The 16793-nt window shown below is 41.5% G+C and overlaps 1 protein-coding gene across 6 annotated transcripts in view; it reads right to left on the bottom strand.

The window, feature by feature from the left end:
• The window catches only part of SEMA4D (semaphorin 4D), a 102883-nt gene that overhangs the window by 35246 nt on the left and 50844 nt on the right, over positions 1-16793 (bottom strand). For all 6 annotated transcript variants that reach the window (XM_068423246.1, XM_068423247.1, XM_068423241.1 and 3 more), the window contains exons 2-3: positions 7327-7390; positions 417-812 (exon numbers count right to left, since the gene is read on the bottom strand). In XM_068423246.1, coding sequence (XP_068279347.1) covers positions 417-519 — 103 coding nt within the window. In that variant the 5' untranslated portion in view covers positions 520-812; positions 7327-7390. The remainder of the gene's footprint in view (positions 1-416; positions 813-7326; positions 7391-16793) is intronic.

Here is a 16793-nt window from a genome sequence, read left to right as displayed (position 1 = left end):
AAGGGTGCATTTTGCTAATATGTTCAGACTCAAAGTAAAAATAATTTTATTAAAACAAAACACATATATTGGGTTTTTCTCTTGAAGTAAGCTTCAGCTGCAAGATCCTTCAGCTGAGAAAGCCAAATTCGAAATTCCTCCTTTAAAAAGCTATGGTTTTAGAACTGCTTGAAGGATCTGAAGTCAGCTAACCCAGTGTCTGAGTCACTTTCAAATATTCTGGTCCTAAGCACTTCATAAGCTGAGCACAGCCAGCAACACCTGACCAAATTCGCACCTGACCAAACTTGCAGCAAGCAGGCTGGAAGAACATACAGCCTCCTCAACAGATTTGAGGCTGAGGCTGAGGTTTCCCCACAGAAACCCTGAGGTTGTGGTGATGTCCCATATTACACTACTGAAGTTCCTCTTCTTACCTCTGTGTTCCCAAGTGATCCTAGGTACTGGGCCAAATGCTACTGCCACTTCCAGTAACAAGACCCAAACTGCATAAAAAGCACACAGAGCCATCTTCATCATCCTTGCTCTTCAGGGCTCCTTGGATAATTGCAGCAGGTAACGTTTCTTTGGCAGCAGAAATGAAAATCCCAGGGAGTATTAGAGACCAGGCATCTCAGACCTTGAGAGTAGTGCAACAAGGCAGGCTGGAACAACTGTACAAGTACGTGCTTTTCAGCAGATCACTTCTTCAAGGGAATGCACATTTTCCAGGATGCTGCATACAGACACTGCCCACACTCTCCACAGGCTGCAGAGCTGCTGAGAAGTGTGACTGAGCGCATTCTTCTGTTTCGTTGCAGAAATAAATGATGCTGTGGAGAGAGGAGGAGAGCAAGAAGTAGAAAAGAAAGCAAACTGAGTACTGCCAAAAATAGCACGTTGTATGCACTGATCTTGCAATACTTCTACAGCTGTCTGCATAGCTTAATTTGGATAAAGACTACATTAATTGGTGAAAATACAATTCTTAAAAACAAGCCACACATTACATGGCAAACAGGCAATAACTGAAAGCAATTATTTCAATCTAGAATGCCAAGTATAAATATTTTGAACTGTCACTTATGTTTAATGAACAAACTTCGACTCTAGTTTATGTACTTTCTTACTTTTAATAGTGAGTTGAAGAAAATCTCACCTCTCTCATAAATAAAGATAACAAAAATCACTGTGGCTAAGTTCAGAGAGCAAAGGACATGAGAAGCGTAGCATTCATCTGAAGCATCTGTTATACAAACCTGCAGCATCTCCCATCCTTGCTTGGGATCTTACAAACAGAAGTGTCATTTTTAGCAAAGTCTTTTCATGCTACTAATGCACTCAGGGTGTGCAGGGGTAGAAAGAAATACAGTTACAGAAACAAAGGGGCTAATGCACTGCATACAAAAATAAAGGGAGAAAATACTTAAATACTAAAACTGCTAGACAGTCCTATGAAAGTCACTCCATCTCTGAGCCACCCATTACTCGCAGGCACAGTAAGAGCTCTGTCCTCAGCGATCAACAAAACCACCCACTGCTTTCTACGTCATCTTCCACGAGTCTCCACTGTTCCTGTCTTCCTACAACCACTCCTACATCAAGGATCATGCAAGTATTTACCAGGAGAAGTGAGTGCATTCATCAATTACTAGATTACTGTATATGGATACATTTCGAGGGCTGTACACTCGGGGTGCAGGGGGGCAGTGAGGGGTGTGAGAAAAGCACATTGTCCTTTGCAGCAGGGCACAGAAGGTGCTAGATTTATGCCATGCCACAGCCTGAGTTGCTAGTGTGACACTACTAAGAGACACGCCACAATCCCAGACAATCATAATACCTAGAGGTTATCCAACATGAGGGCAAGGGAGGGCTGCAAAATCCTTAGTAGCATTCAAGAGGAAAGGGGCAGCACTTGAGCAGAACAGCAGAAAAAAACAGGTGAAGCTGCAGCCAGAACATCTCCAAGGACAAGCCTGATGCTGACAGTGTGTTTGGGAGAGAGAGGCCCTGGGTTTAAGCAGGCAGAGGCAAGGAACGTCTGGGAAGTGCAGCCAATGGATCTGCTACAAACACAGAAGTAATGTGGTTGAGTAGAAGATCGATAAATACATTAGAAGGTTTTACACCTGCTTTATTAAATGATTACAGGCACGTTTAAAAAAAAAAAACCTGAAAAATCTCTTTTGTTCCTACAAATCTTTTGTCTAATAAGAAAATCCACACAACGCCACAACTTTCTCAAGCTGAACATGTGACTTAAATAATTTTTTATATTTTTTTACTTTTGGTAAGCAGTTTGGATCAGATCCAACTGTTTATAATGGATTACATAAATCATTTTGGTTTTTAAGGCATCATATTTTCAGTTAAGCTTACTAGGTTTGTTTGTCTTGTACCCTTCCTGTTTATCACTGTACATAAGCAATTCCACGTTTTGCTCTGACCACTCAGAGTTGCAAGGTAACACACAAACGTATTCTGAGGCAAATAGCTTTACAGGTAAGTATTTGGAGAGTGAACAGTAGTTCAAGGGCAGTTTAGCAATTTTATTTTAATGGAAATGTCCGGGGGAAAACGGCAGTTTGAAGAAAGATCTTTAAGCCATTATTTCTACACACTGCTAATTCTTTCTTTTTCATGCCACCTTTTGTTACTGAAAAGACTCCAGGCAGTAATTCCCCATTAACTCTTCATTTCTTTTAAAGAGACAGCCAGAACATCATTATTCAGTACCAGACCCAAGTATAAGCAATCCTTTATGCACAATACCATACAGTAAAGATGTCTCCAGAAAAGGCTTGAGAAGGCTTCTGAAGTCCTGTAAATTTTCTGGACTTCAAAATAGGATTAGCAAATCTATGCCCTCGTAAAGGAAAGTCCTGAGTCTCCCTACAGTCACAGTTAAACTCTTAGCCTACCCCACCTACCTCAGAAAATGCAAAATGACAAAAAAATTTGAAACAAATTACATTACCTTCTGAAGAAGACAAAAGGTCTGGTTGGGTTCGTTAGTGCCTACTTTGCTGTGTGGCCAGAGAATTGCTCTGGCCACACAAAGCAGAAATCTGTCTTTTCATTCCCACTGTATAGGTTTGCATGACAGGTCCTTTTTCACATTAGTAAATTTGACTTGTGGGACATTATTCGTCGATCTAAGGTAAAATTTTGCATGTTAAAAAAGTAGGTGGGACAGACTACTGTGAACATTACATGTCCAGTCGTGCAAGATCCACTTTGTTCTCATTCCTATTAGTTTAAATAGAGATGAAAATGCACTCAGGACTTTGTCCTTTAATTTAGCCTTCAGTTTAATTACTCTCTCCCCGTCATCCCTTCCCTGTGCTGAAAATTATGTGGAATAACTACTTCACTGACATCCACTGGGAAGTCATCCATAATCTAATATGAACCTGGTTTTATATAACACAAGGTGGCGGGGGGGGGGAGGCCCAGACAATGGCCTAATTTCCAAATTAGTTCAGCTCCATCAGTGTTCACTGGCTTTGATTAGATTTGAGAGCTTTGCATTTCTGGAAAGTTAGGTCTCCTAATGCTTTAGGTTTTACTCCTAAAAATGAGCCACAATGTGCTTGAAAACCAGAACATTTAAGAAGTAAAGCAGAAAAACTTGAAACACTTAGTTACATAATTAAACTCTAATTAAAAGTGACCACAGGTCTACTTTTCTATTTTCTGTAAAACCACTGAAAATTTTCTGAGGTAAATTTGAACCAGTAATTTTAATTTAGGCACTCTGCTGCTGATGATTTTAAATCACTGTATAATGACAAACTGGAGCAAAATAATACGTACACTACTTGCATGTACACTACTTGCATGAGTTTTCCATAATGCTTGTATTTATAGTGACTAAGAACACAGCAATTCTAGAAGAAACAATCAACAGAGCTCCTGTCAGTCTGGCAAAGCACAGCTAGAAATTCAGAGTGGTGAACATTCCCATTGACATGCATAACTTTAGTGCACAGGCAGAGAAACAGGAAGAGTTTCTGTTCTCTCAACAGACAGAAAGGCAAAACTGTTAGAAAAATTTCAGGCTGCCTAGGTGCTAACAGGGAATACTAGCACAAATTATGAAAGCAAGGAGTTGCGATGGCTATACCCTGACTGTTACGAAGACCAAGAAACATCTGGTTCTCACATCACCTGTGTCAGTGGGTATCAAAGATACAGTGCTCCGGTCCACCTTCTAGAAAAATGAAAAACGCTAGCCCTGCAATGGGAGAACCTGAGAACCCAGCAATAGGAAGACGACTGCCATCTTTCCCATTCTCCAGGACACAGATGCAAAGTAAGCACAAAGATGTATTTGTGAACATAAAATGTCATCTTTCACAAATGTCAATCCATGAACCCTTATCAGTACCAAATTATATTTTTTACAAGTAATAAAACACATCATCAAAAACACTGAGGTCAGTGTCTTCTCCCTCAGTCACGGTAAAGCTGGAGTCAAGTGTGCATTTTGTATGTGCAATACTTGCACAAGCTATCTAAATTCTGGAATTTCAAAGTTAGGAAATTCCCAATTTTGCAACCCTGGTTTTGAAATTGTTTTTTCTTGTAATAGATAGTTGTGTTGTGCAACTTCTGAATTCTGTTCAGTATTACACAAATTGCTAAATGGAATTATCTTTATCTTCTCTATGAAGGTTAAAACCATAGGAGAATTTACTGACACACCCACAGCAGTCAGCATTATAGCTGGGATCCTTGTGATTCACAAGAAATTATCGTTAGCACCACAGTCTCCAGGCTCTCCCTGCAGAAAGCCAGAAGAGTACTGGTCCTCCTGGCCTAATCCTGTCACTCTCTTCATGACTCCCCAGACACACAAAGTGTCCACATCGTTTTCCTCACAGTTTTCATTGCACTTTATTCTCCTCCCCAGGGTTATCTTTGCTTGCCATCTCCCACCCATCCGTGCTGCCGCCACCCTCTCCTCCTCCCCAACACAAGCAGTGCACAACTACATGACCGCAGGTGATGAAAGCCCCGGTGAGGCTGCCAGACAAAAGACCACGAGGGCCTCGCAGCAAGCAAAAACTGACTGCAAGGCACCCTCCCTTCCCACCACCAGGAGCATAAAACCAAGGCAGGTTTCCCAGGCAGCCTACGCTGCTGGTTTTAGGTTTTTAAAAAAATAAATAAATTATGCGTTTGTAAAACTTGTAAGTTACTCTGATGAGGGATATGAAGCTTAATACGCAGAGACAGGCAAATTTACGAGCGAATTGCTTCCTGCAGCAGAAAAGAGGGGGGGTTAAAGGAGTCATCTGTCAGAGTGCATAAATTGCAAGTTCTCCCAAAGTAACTTTCTTCAAAGGCTTTTGAAAGCTTTAACAGAATACAGACCTGCTTCAACGTTTATTGGTGCCTATTTGATAACAAAGATTTTAAGGCTTCATACATGAAAAAACAAACCACAGAACTCCCACTGTGAGATTTTGCTTAAACCTGATTTTTTCATTTTGCCCAAAGTTTTCTTTCCAAAAATAAAAGAAAAAGTTAGCAATGCTTGTATTTTAAGTAATCAAAATTACACAGTAAGAAGTGTACAATGTACCTTTGACAGCTGAGTTTTATTTACATAGTTCATTTTAGACCAGTAGGCACGGGCTGGATGTCTCTTTTGCTTTAGTTGCACCCTTTCAAAACCTCAGGCACAGTCTCATTTTTAGACTGTCTCACAAAAACCATCATTTTTACAATCTTTTTCTTATTATACAATACACATGAACTAATTTTCTGCTAAGGTAAATTAAAACCTCAAACTAGCACACCAGTAGACCTTTATGACTAACATACATGCAGACTATGGGATTATTTACATTTCAAACTGTAAAGAAAACACTTTGTAGTTGCTAGGTGCTTACAAATTAGATTAAGCTTTTTAAGATAATTTGATGTGGTCTTTACCTCCACCACAAAGCTTGCTGGAGGAGGTACACTAGCGCTAAAAGAGGATAAAAATTCTGAGGAAACTGAAATGCCCAGTTTTAGGCTGAAACCTTCTGTGAAGATAGAAATTTAATCTTTTCCTGATTCTCCATGACAAATATGCCATCAAGTAGTACTCAGGAAACTAATGCTTGAACTTAAAGCAGAGAATATTTATAAACTTCAGTGGAATACCTGAAGAGATTTTTTTTTTAACTCACATTCTTTTCTTTACTACTATGTGCTTTGGGGGGTGGGCAAAGATTACAAGAAGACAAAGTGTTATGCCAAAAAAAAGTAAAGATTACAAGAAGACAAATAGGAGATCAGAATTCTTGTTTTCAGATTATTATGGGTGGATTGTTAGAAATATCATGTTAGCTTTCAATTCTAAAGAGCAACAGGAAAGAGCAAATAGGTTTGCTTCTGCTTGCTTTGTCTTTCTTTAAGAAAAAGAAAGCTAACTCTGGCCTTGGACAAGTTGACCTCTGAGCTATCAGAGGTTGTAGGCACTGTCGTGGGTCCTCAGCCTGGCTGTATAGAAGCAAACTAAACAGAAATTATTGACATAAAACTACATGGATCATCAGTGGGACCCAACCACAGCTGCAGTGCCAGCACCTTCTGCTAACTTGGGTGTTGAGCTATCCCAAATCTGGAATCCAAGAGCTGCCCAGGGGAGAGATATGTTTTAAGATCCTTTTCTGCCTCACTGAGTTCTCTCAGATATTGAACATGGTTTGTGACAGTGTCAGTGCTACAGTGAGAACTGTTCAAATGACCATGAAATAAAGTCCTTGAAATTCCAAGACCATCTTCCCCTACCGCTTAAGCATACTCTCACAATAAAAAATATTGCTCAGCTTCTTCCTTGCTTCTTCTCAGGCTCACACGACTGAGTCAGTCATTCAAAGTTATTTGAAGATCCCTATGGCAACTAACAGCACTCGTAAAAGTACCTGTGTGTCTAAACCAACAAGCACATGTGCTTTTAAAAAAAAACTATTCTAGGTGTCCCGCAACACTTTCAAAAGATACAAACATCTCTGAAAGCAAGCCCAGTACCCCCTCACACACAAACTGTGTAACACAGGAGAGCTGCGATCCTGAAAGGGACCTTTCAGCAGTAACTAAAGCACAGGCAAACATACAGTACATTCCCGAGTGAAAAAAGTCCCCTTTCTGATAAGTTTCTTGAGAAGTATTCTGGTCGAACTTATCATTAAATCCTTATTTATGTTTTCCCATATGAATGAAGTCCCCGGTGTTCTTGTAGCATAATTATTTGCTATACTAACAGAGACACCCGTAACACAGCCACCATGAATCCACCACAGTCCCTTTGCCGCAAGGGGGTACCCCTAGTTTCACTGTACGTACCTCCTGCCCCTTGGAGCGTCCCACACACCCCTGGAGCTGGGGATCCCTCAGAAACACATCCTTTCTGCAAAGAGATAAGAAACAGGGTTTGACATTATTACCACATAAACCTAAAGGGCAAGTTTTGATATGGGAATTACAATAAATCCTCCCCCAGAAGATTGGCTTTTATTTCCCAGATTACCAGGGCAGACCGATTCTGACAAAAACCAGAACAGACACATTTGCATCCAATAAGCCAAGATCCTGATGCTGCGCTTGAAAAAAAGAAAAAACCAAACCCAAAACCCACTATTAAGCAGATCTGATAAAAAGCATACACACCAGCCCTTTTCAAACGCAATTTGTTTCCTCTATCCCAAGCTGGCCGGTAACTACTTGGTACAAAATTATTCAGCATTTGCATTGCAGCAGCCGTTATTGATCCTGGTAAGAGTCTGGGACACACCTCTTATGCTGGTATGGGACATACAAAGGAAGCTCAGACAGGTTACACACCAGCCAGCCCCACAAACAATTACCTTTACTAAATCCATATAAAGCAGTTCCAACACTCCTGCATTACTGAATGACTGCATTATGCACAAGCTTAGAACAAGAATATCTGGATATTTATGACACCACCTCACACGTTCATATTTATTTTGGTGTAATCAAAGGAGAACAGTGGGCTACTCCAAAGCAATCACAACAGGGCACACAATGCATTTATCCCAATGCTATTCTAGGTAACTTACTTCTAAATATGCAGACTTATAATACTGTCACATCAGCTTGTATTTAGCATAAATACTTCCTACTGTTCACCCAACTGCTTTTAGAAAGGAACGGGCTACCTGAAGGAACAGTGTTTCTTAAATGCAAGTCACTGAAGGTCTGATCTAGATTTCACTGAAGTCAACAGTAAGAGGCTTTCCACAGATTCAAAGGTGAAGAGGGTGCACCTAAAAAACAAAAGATCTCCATTGCACACCTGAAGGCTTCATTCTTGATCCAGAAGATTATAATGAAAGGCTCACAAGACAGCAGGCCCCAAAAGAAACAGGCCAGGCAAAATTACAAGAAACAGCTCAATATTGCAGGTCTCTAAGAAAAGGGAAAACTTACACAGGATCTTTTCAAAGGCACAGTGTCTGCCCTGTCCTTCAACAGTGCACGATTTCTGGCTTCTAGTACGGCCGCAGGTATTAAACAGGTACATCAAACCTACTTTTGCTTACAAAAAAATCTTCTAAAAAAATCACAGAATGTCAGGGATTGGAAGGGACCTCGAAAGATCATCTAGTCCAATCCCCCTGCCGGAGCAGGATTGCCTAGACCATATCACACAGGAACAGGCGGGTTTTGAATGTCTCCAGAGAAGGAGACTCCACAACCTCTCTGGGCAGCCTGTTCCAGTGTTCAGTTACCCTCACCGTAAAGAAGTTTTTCCTCATATTTATGTGGAACCTCCTGTGTTCCAGCTTGCACCCATTGCCCCTTGTCCTGTCAAGGGATGTCACTGAGAAGAGCCTGGCTCCATCCTCGTGACACTTGCCCTTTACATATTTAGAAACATGAATGAGGTCACCCCTCAGTCTCCTCTTCTCTAAGCTAAAGAGACCCAGCTCCCTCAGCCTCTCCTCATAAGGGAGATGTTCCACTCCCTTAATCATCTTCGTGGCTCTGCGCTGGACTCTCTCTAGCAGTTCCCTGTCCTTCTTGAACTGAGGGGCCCAGAACTGGACACAATATTCTAGATGCGGCCTCACCAGGGCAGAGTAGAGGGGGAGGAGAACCTCTCTCGACCTGCTAACCACACCCCTTCTAATACACCCCACGATGCCATTGGCCTTCTTGGCCACAAGGGCACACTGCTGGCTCATGGTCATCCTGCTGTCCACTAGGACCCCCAGGTCCCTTTCCCCTACGCTGCTCTCCAACAGGTCTGCCCCCAACTTGTACTGGTACATGGGGTTGTTCTTGCCCAGATGCAGGACTCTACACTTGCCCTTGTTATATTTCATTCAATTTCTCCCCGCCCAACTCTCCAGCCTGTCTAGGTCTCTCTGAATGGCTGCGCAGCCTTCCGGTGCGTCAGCCACTCCTCCCAGTTTTGTGTCATCAGCGAACTTGCTGACAGTGCACTCTATTCCCTCATCCAAGTCATTAATGAATATATTGAATAGTACTGGTCCCAGTACCGACCCTTGAGGGACTCCGCTAGATACAGGCCTCCAACTGGACTCTGTCCCATTGACCACTACTCTCTGGCTTCTTTCCTTCAGCCAGTTCACAATCCACCTCACTACCCGATCATCCAGACCACACTTCCTCAGTTTAGCTGCAAGGATGCTGTGGGAGACCGTGTCAAACGCTTTCCTGAAATCGAGATAGACCACATCCACAGCTTTACCATCATCTATCCACCGGGTTACGTCCTCGTAAAAGGCTATCAAGTTGGTTAAGCATGACTTCCCCTTGGTGAAGCCATGCTGAGTGCCCCTAATGATCCCCTATCCTTGATGTGCCTAGAGACAGCACCAAGGACAAGTTGTTCCATTACCTTTCCGGGGATGGAGGTGAGGCTGACCGGTCTATAGTTACCCGGGTCCTCCTTCTTGCCCTTTTTGAAGACTGGAGTGACATTTACTTTCCTCCAGTCCTCAGGCACCTCTCCCATTCCCGACTTGGCAAAGATGATGGAGAGTGGCCTAGCAATGACTTCCGCCAGCTCCCTCAGCACCCGCGGGTGCATCCCATCAGGGCCCATGGATTTATGGGTGTCCAGATTGCTTAACTAGTCCCTGACCCAGCCCTCATCAACCAAGACAGACTCCTCCTCTATCCTGACTTCTTCTGGGGCCTCAGGGGTCCAGGGCTCCTCAGGACAGCCTCCAGCAGTATAGAGAGAGGCAAAGAATCTTTTGGATCTTTTGCATTACAGAGAGGGCAATCTAGTGTGACTCTCCCCATAATGTTTTTTCAACAAGATACCCCATAGAAATCCATTGCTCATCTACACTATTACCCACTGGGTATTTTTCACAAGCACTAGCAGGATAAAACTGACTTATTTTTGCCGTAAAAACAACCGTCTACCTCTCATTCTGCTGGAGAAAAAGTAGGCAAACTGTGAATCATCCAACCAGTTATGAAGCTCTCCATGAACCAGCTTCCACCAGATCACCTCTATGGCTCTAGCTACTCAGTATCAAAAGTAAAGAGTTAAAATTTACAAAAATTGCTGCTTGCCACAAGAGGCCATCGATTGCCACAGTCATTATCACTAACCAGACTTTTCAGATCCCAGCATGCTTCCTTACACCTTACTGCTTGCAGAGCAAACAAAGATATAATCATCCATTTTAGCTGTAGGTACCTTCTTAAAGGGAAAATAAAATTCTTTTTTGCCTCTGCTGAGAAAGGACTTCTAGCAGCCTGTGGCTTGTACAAGCACTTTCATTATAATGAAGCACTTGCATCTGAATAAATAGCTACAGTAGGTGTCAAACTGCTCACAAAAACCCTTGCAGCAAATTAGTTGACCTGCAGACTTCACTAGCTCTCAAAACGGCCTTTCATGGAGATTTCCACATATCCACAAGTGGCTCCAAGTTTCTGAGCTAGGATCTGAGACCACTGGGGACCCAAATGCCAGGTGGGAAAGTGGCTGAAGCCCAGGCCAGCTCTCAGCCAGCTCCTGGATCTCCACAAAGGTGGGGAGAGGCAGAAGAGCCAGAAGGACTTCAAAGTTACAGCACCTCAGCTCAAGAATTCGGCTCCCAAGAGCAGCACATCCCTCCTCAGTCTGCCCCTCGGGAAGGGACCACTAACCATTGGTGTTTCTGGAAGAGAAGCCCACAGACACCAGACTGGGTGCAAGGATGGCCAGGCTCAGGTGAACGGTGGTTTGCAAGTAGGGGCTGATTCTTCTCCTTTGATCATGCTGCCACTGGCTGCCTGTCTGGACAACACTAGTAGTCACGCTATGCACATGAATAACTACTCACAGCTTGCCAAAAGCTATGACATAATTAAACCCTTTAATCCAACCAGGACTTGAGTATGAAATTAACATCCGTGTAAGCACTGCAGGTTTGCAAGCACCCTTTGGGTCCTCTTGTTTGACCCAAGCCTCACAGGTGATGCTTTAAAGCAGGCACTGCAGGAGCTCCCTAACAAACCTTAAACGCTGTCAGGTCTTTTAAGACTGAAAACTGTATTTTAGTATAAACTGAAGGGAAAAAACCCCTGTTTCTTCTGGTAACGATTACTTAAGCTTGGGGGTAATGTACAGGGACAAAAAAAATTACACCACAAAAAGCTCATTATTTTGACAACTGTGACTAAGTCCACAAAGATTAAACAAAACACCTCCTGGATTATAAATGAAAGACAGCCTGGAATATATTATGTAGAATACCACGAGAGTCACCTTAAGGAAATTTTTCATAAAAGAGACGCAGTCCTTCATATATGTGTGTTTGCATATATCTTATTTATTTATTTATTTGAGGACTTTCTTCTAATCTGTCGAATTCCAAAGCACATTAATCTATTACAAGGTACTTCTGTCACAGCCTACTTGCCTTTTAAAAAAAAAAAAAAAAAGAAAAAGAAAAAAAACCCCACACCACACAAAACCAACACATAACTCATACTACTTCCTTCTGCATATCAATTACCACCCAGATCAGAAGCATTTCTTTAATCTTCTATTCAAGCATACACCTGCTGTAACCAGGTCCTAGGGATTCTGAATAAGAAGGAGGAGAGAGGAAATACAGAATAAAACTAGCTTATAAGGGAATTTTAATTACTCAGAGAACTCTTTGGGAGACCATGGAGGCAGATTTCAAGTTTGGGAATGTTTGTAGTATTACAGCACTGTTCGGTGATCTTACCGAAATACAATATCCAGACCAATACCTCGATGACTAAAAATAGAGCTGTATTTGCTACATGTAGCTCAAGTCAGCCACAACCTGCATGTGCTAGTTTTCTTAGAAAAACTATTTTAAATGCTCGTACGGAAACCACAGGTGAAGCAGACATATAGCTATGAATAACTAAGGCTGCGTACACTGCCCACAGACAGCATGCTAAAAACATCCCTGTGAATGCTAACTATGGTTTTAGAGTTTTAAAATAATTACACAAAAAGGTAGTCTAGCCTACAAAATTCAAGAACTGTGTGTATTATCAGCACTTTATTTTAATAATTGGTTATTTGACATACCAAATTAACTGCTGCTGACTGCAGCCATTTCCATAGTTCCCACCCTCTCTCAATGGGACTGGTGATGATAACTGCTAATCACCTGCACAAGACATGGGGAAAAATTCAATTAACAAACACACTACAGGATTTACAGAGCAAAGCCTCAAAGGTTTTTTCCCCTTTCCCACTCATGAACCTTCACTTTTCACAAAAACGCCTTTATTTCACAAAACCCTTTACTGGCCTATCAACATCCCCCAACGTTACATTACAGGAAAGGTAGGTTTGCCTTGGGCCTGACTTTATGTACCTGGGCTTTAACCTGCAGCAGAGCCCTGTGCTAAACCAGGTTTTGGAACAACACAGCAGGAAAGTCCTCTTATGTCTCAAACAGGCATTTTAATTTAGCCCAACCTGGACTGGGATCTTCAGCTTTCAATTCCCCCAGCACCATGACACTCCTCAGATCTCACAAGCACCCTCAAAAAAAGGCAAGAACATAGAGACTATCATGAAGTCAGGGAGCTCAGGACTGCTACGAATCCCTCCTGCATCCCAATGCAAAATACGAATACTGAGGTTGGGCCAGCTACTGCTGAGAGCAGAGTTCCTGTGTTTTTAAGGATGTTAAGAGAAACTGTAATTAAGCAACCCCACTTCCACAATACCGGATGGAAGCATTCATTATATTATCTGTGCATCCCTACCCTTCTTTGGGAAAGGATTTGAGATGTCTACAAGTACCTGAAAGGAGGTTGTAGCGAGGAGGGTGCTAGTCTCTTCTCCCAGGTAGCAAGCGATAGGGCAAGAGGAAACGGCCTCAAGTTGCATCAGGGAAGGTTTCGGGTATTAGGAAAAATTTCTTCACAGAAAGGGTTATCAAGCACTGGAACAGGCTGCCCAGGGAAGTGGTGGAGTCACCATCCCTGGAGGTATTTAGAAGATGAGTAGATGTAGCGCTTAGGGATATTGTTTAGTGGTTGACTTGGTAGTGTTAGGTTAGTGGTTGGACTTGATGATCTTAAAGGTCCTTTCCAACCAAAACGTTCTGTGATTCTGTGATTTCACATTTCTAACTTTCCTACAGCTACAATATTATACAAATATCAACACAAGATTATTTTAATAAAATTTTAATCAAAAACATGGTAGTGGTTCTGAATCAAGTTCCAATAAAGACAGAGGGCACCAGCACTACAACTGTGTGAGACCAGGAGCCACAGAGCACTAGAAAAGGGAAAGGAGAATGCACAACTTCACAAAAGAAATAAAAAATACCAGCACTTTGGCTTCAGATTGAACTTTTTAAACCACCACTTTAGGGACATGTAAAATTTATATGTACTCACAACAGGGTGCATTTGTTTAGGGAAGCAAGTATTCTTTCAGAGGCAGCATTAGAATATTTTGGACAATAAACAACATAGTCTTTGAAGAGCAGAAGTCATTGGGAGCATCCCCACATTCAACATATTTTTACTTCAACAAGGTCAGTATGAAGGAGACAATTACATCTCCTCTGACCATACAAGCATCATCCCTTATTATCCTACAAGGTCTCCTTCTATCAGAAAAGGAGCAACCAGAAAATGATTTGCTGGTGCAAAAATCTGAACAAGAAGAAACAGCAGATAAGCATCCAAATCTAACTCTAAGTATTCAATGAAAAATAACAAAGTTTAAATTCTGCCTCTATTTTTGGTTAATGTTCTTTAACAGAATGAATGAAGCACACTAGAAGAAAAACAAGAGGTTGTTGTTTTTTTTTTAAAAAAAAAAAGAACAACAAAAAAAATCAACAACCAGGTAGTCTGTACTACAAGCTTTGCTTCACAGACATTTTATCCAAAAGACTATCAGCTGCCAACTATGTGGAAATGCCTCATAATATTAAAAAGAGAAGTGAATAAATGTCATGTATTTCCATATTCACTATGACAATACAGCAACCCAGAAAAGCTAACGCTAAAATCAACATGCTGTATTACATCACCTAACTTCTTAAGAGCTTAGATCACATCTTTTGTCACTTTCAGGTAACACCTGTTGTCGCTTTTCAACTATTTGTTACTTCAGCATTTCCTTTTTTGACCTCCTCTGATTCTTTACATAAACTGCACTTACCACTGTTTACAGGTGATAGTCTAAACAAATTCAAGAGTTATCTGAACACTGAGGTTACAAAACACCTAGGTGTTACTTCACAGTGTTCCATATTTAGCATTTTTCAGTGCTGTCTTGGTATCTTTCTTTCCCTCTCTTGCCTTGAGAAATGCACGGCCTCTTCCAAAAAATGAAAGCAATGAGAAGACATAGAAGTGAGTCTTTAATGCATAAAAATCAGAGAAATCACTACTCATGATTTCTACACTACACCATCATGATAGTGTAGAAAAAAACTGTTATTCAGTAACAGATGAATCAGGCTTTTCAGGCTTTCAAGACAGTTTAAGAAATTATGCCAGTTACTGACAGATGCCAGACCCTGAAGTTTCTTGACTCTCAGACGAGTCAAATACAAAAGCCACCTCAAACCAGCAGAGATTTTCAGTACCAAAACATCCTCAATCAGTTTGCCCACTGATAACACCCAACTTAGAAAGTTGTACATACCCCTACGCGATGTGAACAGCATGCACTGCTCAGGGGCACCTACGTCGAGAAGGCAAAATGCAAAGACACCTTTTAAACAAACCTTAAAAGCACACCCGAATCACTGCCTTCCTCTTTCTTCTTTGTTTTTTTTTTCCCTAAAACGAACTAGCATTAGGTGGAGGAGGAGGCAAAGGAAGAGTCAATCTTGTGTGCTGAGATGAAAATAAGAAACAGTACTTCTCCAACCTGCAGAGCAGAACGTTTTGCAACTTAGTAAAGAGAACCCTTGGTAGAGTTACCTGTCTGTTCCCCATAAGGGCTTCTGTTCTGAGAAAACAGGTGACTTCAGTTCAAGAAGCCAGAGTGTCAGCTAGCTCCCTGGTTGCATAAGTCACAGCACAGCCTCCCCGAGGGAGACGTGCAAGGTTGCCAAAGTAGGGAATTTGAACCAAGTTATTCAAAACAGCGGAGAAATAACAAAAGCAAAACTTCACTGGGAAATTCAGAAGTTGAACCTTGCAGTGGCATATACTATTAAAAAAACAATTAAAATTCACAGGTGGAATTTACCCATTTTTTGTAAAAACAAAACAAAACTGTTCATGTCCAAAAAAAACTCAAAAAGCTATAAAGAAGGATTTCCTCAAGCATTACAAGTTATGTAAGGACATCTCTGACTTATGAACACAGGTAAAATTTGTTGTGCTTCTGAATACCCTTATCCTACTGATCATGCATTACAACTCCCTTATCGCACACATGCCTTTAAAACTCTCTTCCTCTCTCTCACATCAAATTGCATAAAGTCATGATACAACGAGAATGTCATTAGACTGGTTAGGGTGATACTTCCTATCATGTTAAAAACATGCCCACTTGATAGCAGAACAACCAGAACAGACTGCAGGAAATTCATACATTCCTGAATCTTCCTTTCTCACACTCCCAGTTCCATTTGGGACAAAGAACTACAACATCCAACTGGCAAATGGATTTGTGATAACTGAGTTTTCAGTTTTGGATGCAGCAAGGAGATGGCAGCGTCACTGCTCCCAGAGCTTCACCTGTCACTCCACGGAGCTGCTTCCGCTGCCCACTACACACAACCAGCTTTGCATCTGACACGAATCATGCTGGCTAAATAGTAAAAGCCACATAATGCTTCCCACATCGGGCATGTACGTATGTTGAAGGTGGTGTGGTAAAGTCCTCTTTCAAAGTGTCAGGTTTTTTCCTCTATTAAGAAAAAAATGTATTGTATTTGTATAGCAGCTACCTGAAGAGTCACCATTAAATGCTGTCAATTCTCTTTCAGAAGTATGGAGCCGAAGCCAGTGCCTCCATGCAGGTGCTGTTGTTTTTGTAAGCTGCTTTTTCTGCAGCAAGTTTCAATGCTCATGTTTCTGTATGAGAGGCAGAGACAGAGGCGTTTTGAGTTACACAGAACATCAATTCCTTCTTCCCCATCAACCAGTCGTGGTATGGAAGTTGCACAGGAAACCTTCTCAAACTAAAACCAGTCAATTTCTCAAATTTATTTCCACTGAGAACCTGCTACAGGTTAAAGATTAATAACAAAAAAAAACCCCACACTAAAACTGATAATTGCCCTCAGGTCTGCTCAGCCCCATATTAACAGAAAAAAAGTAGAAATATCTTATTTTTGCCT

The sequence above is a fragment of the Nyctibius grandis genome, chromosome Z, assembly GCF_013368605.1.
Source record: "Nyctibius grandis isolate bNycGra1 chromosome Z, bNycGra1.pri, whole genome shotgun sequence".
Classification (NCBI taxonomy): domain Eukaryota; kingdom Metazoa; phylum Chordata; class Aves; order Nyctibiiformes; family Nyctibiidae; genus Nyctibius; species Nyctibius grandis.
Note: the sequence above shows the minus strand (reverse complement) of the source record. Positions and strands in the feature narration are given on the sequence as shown.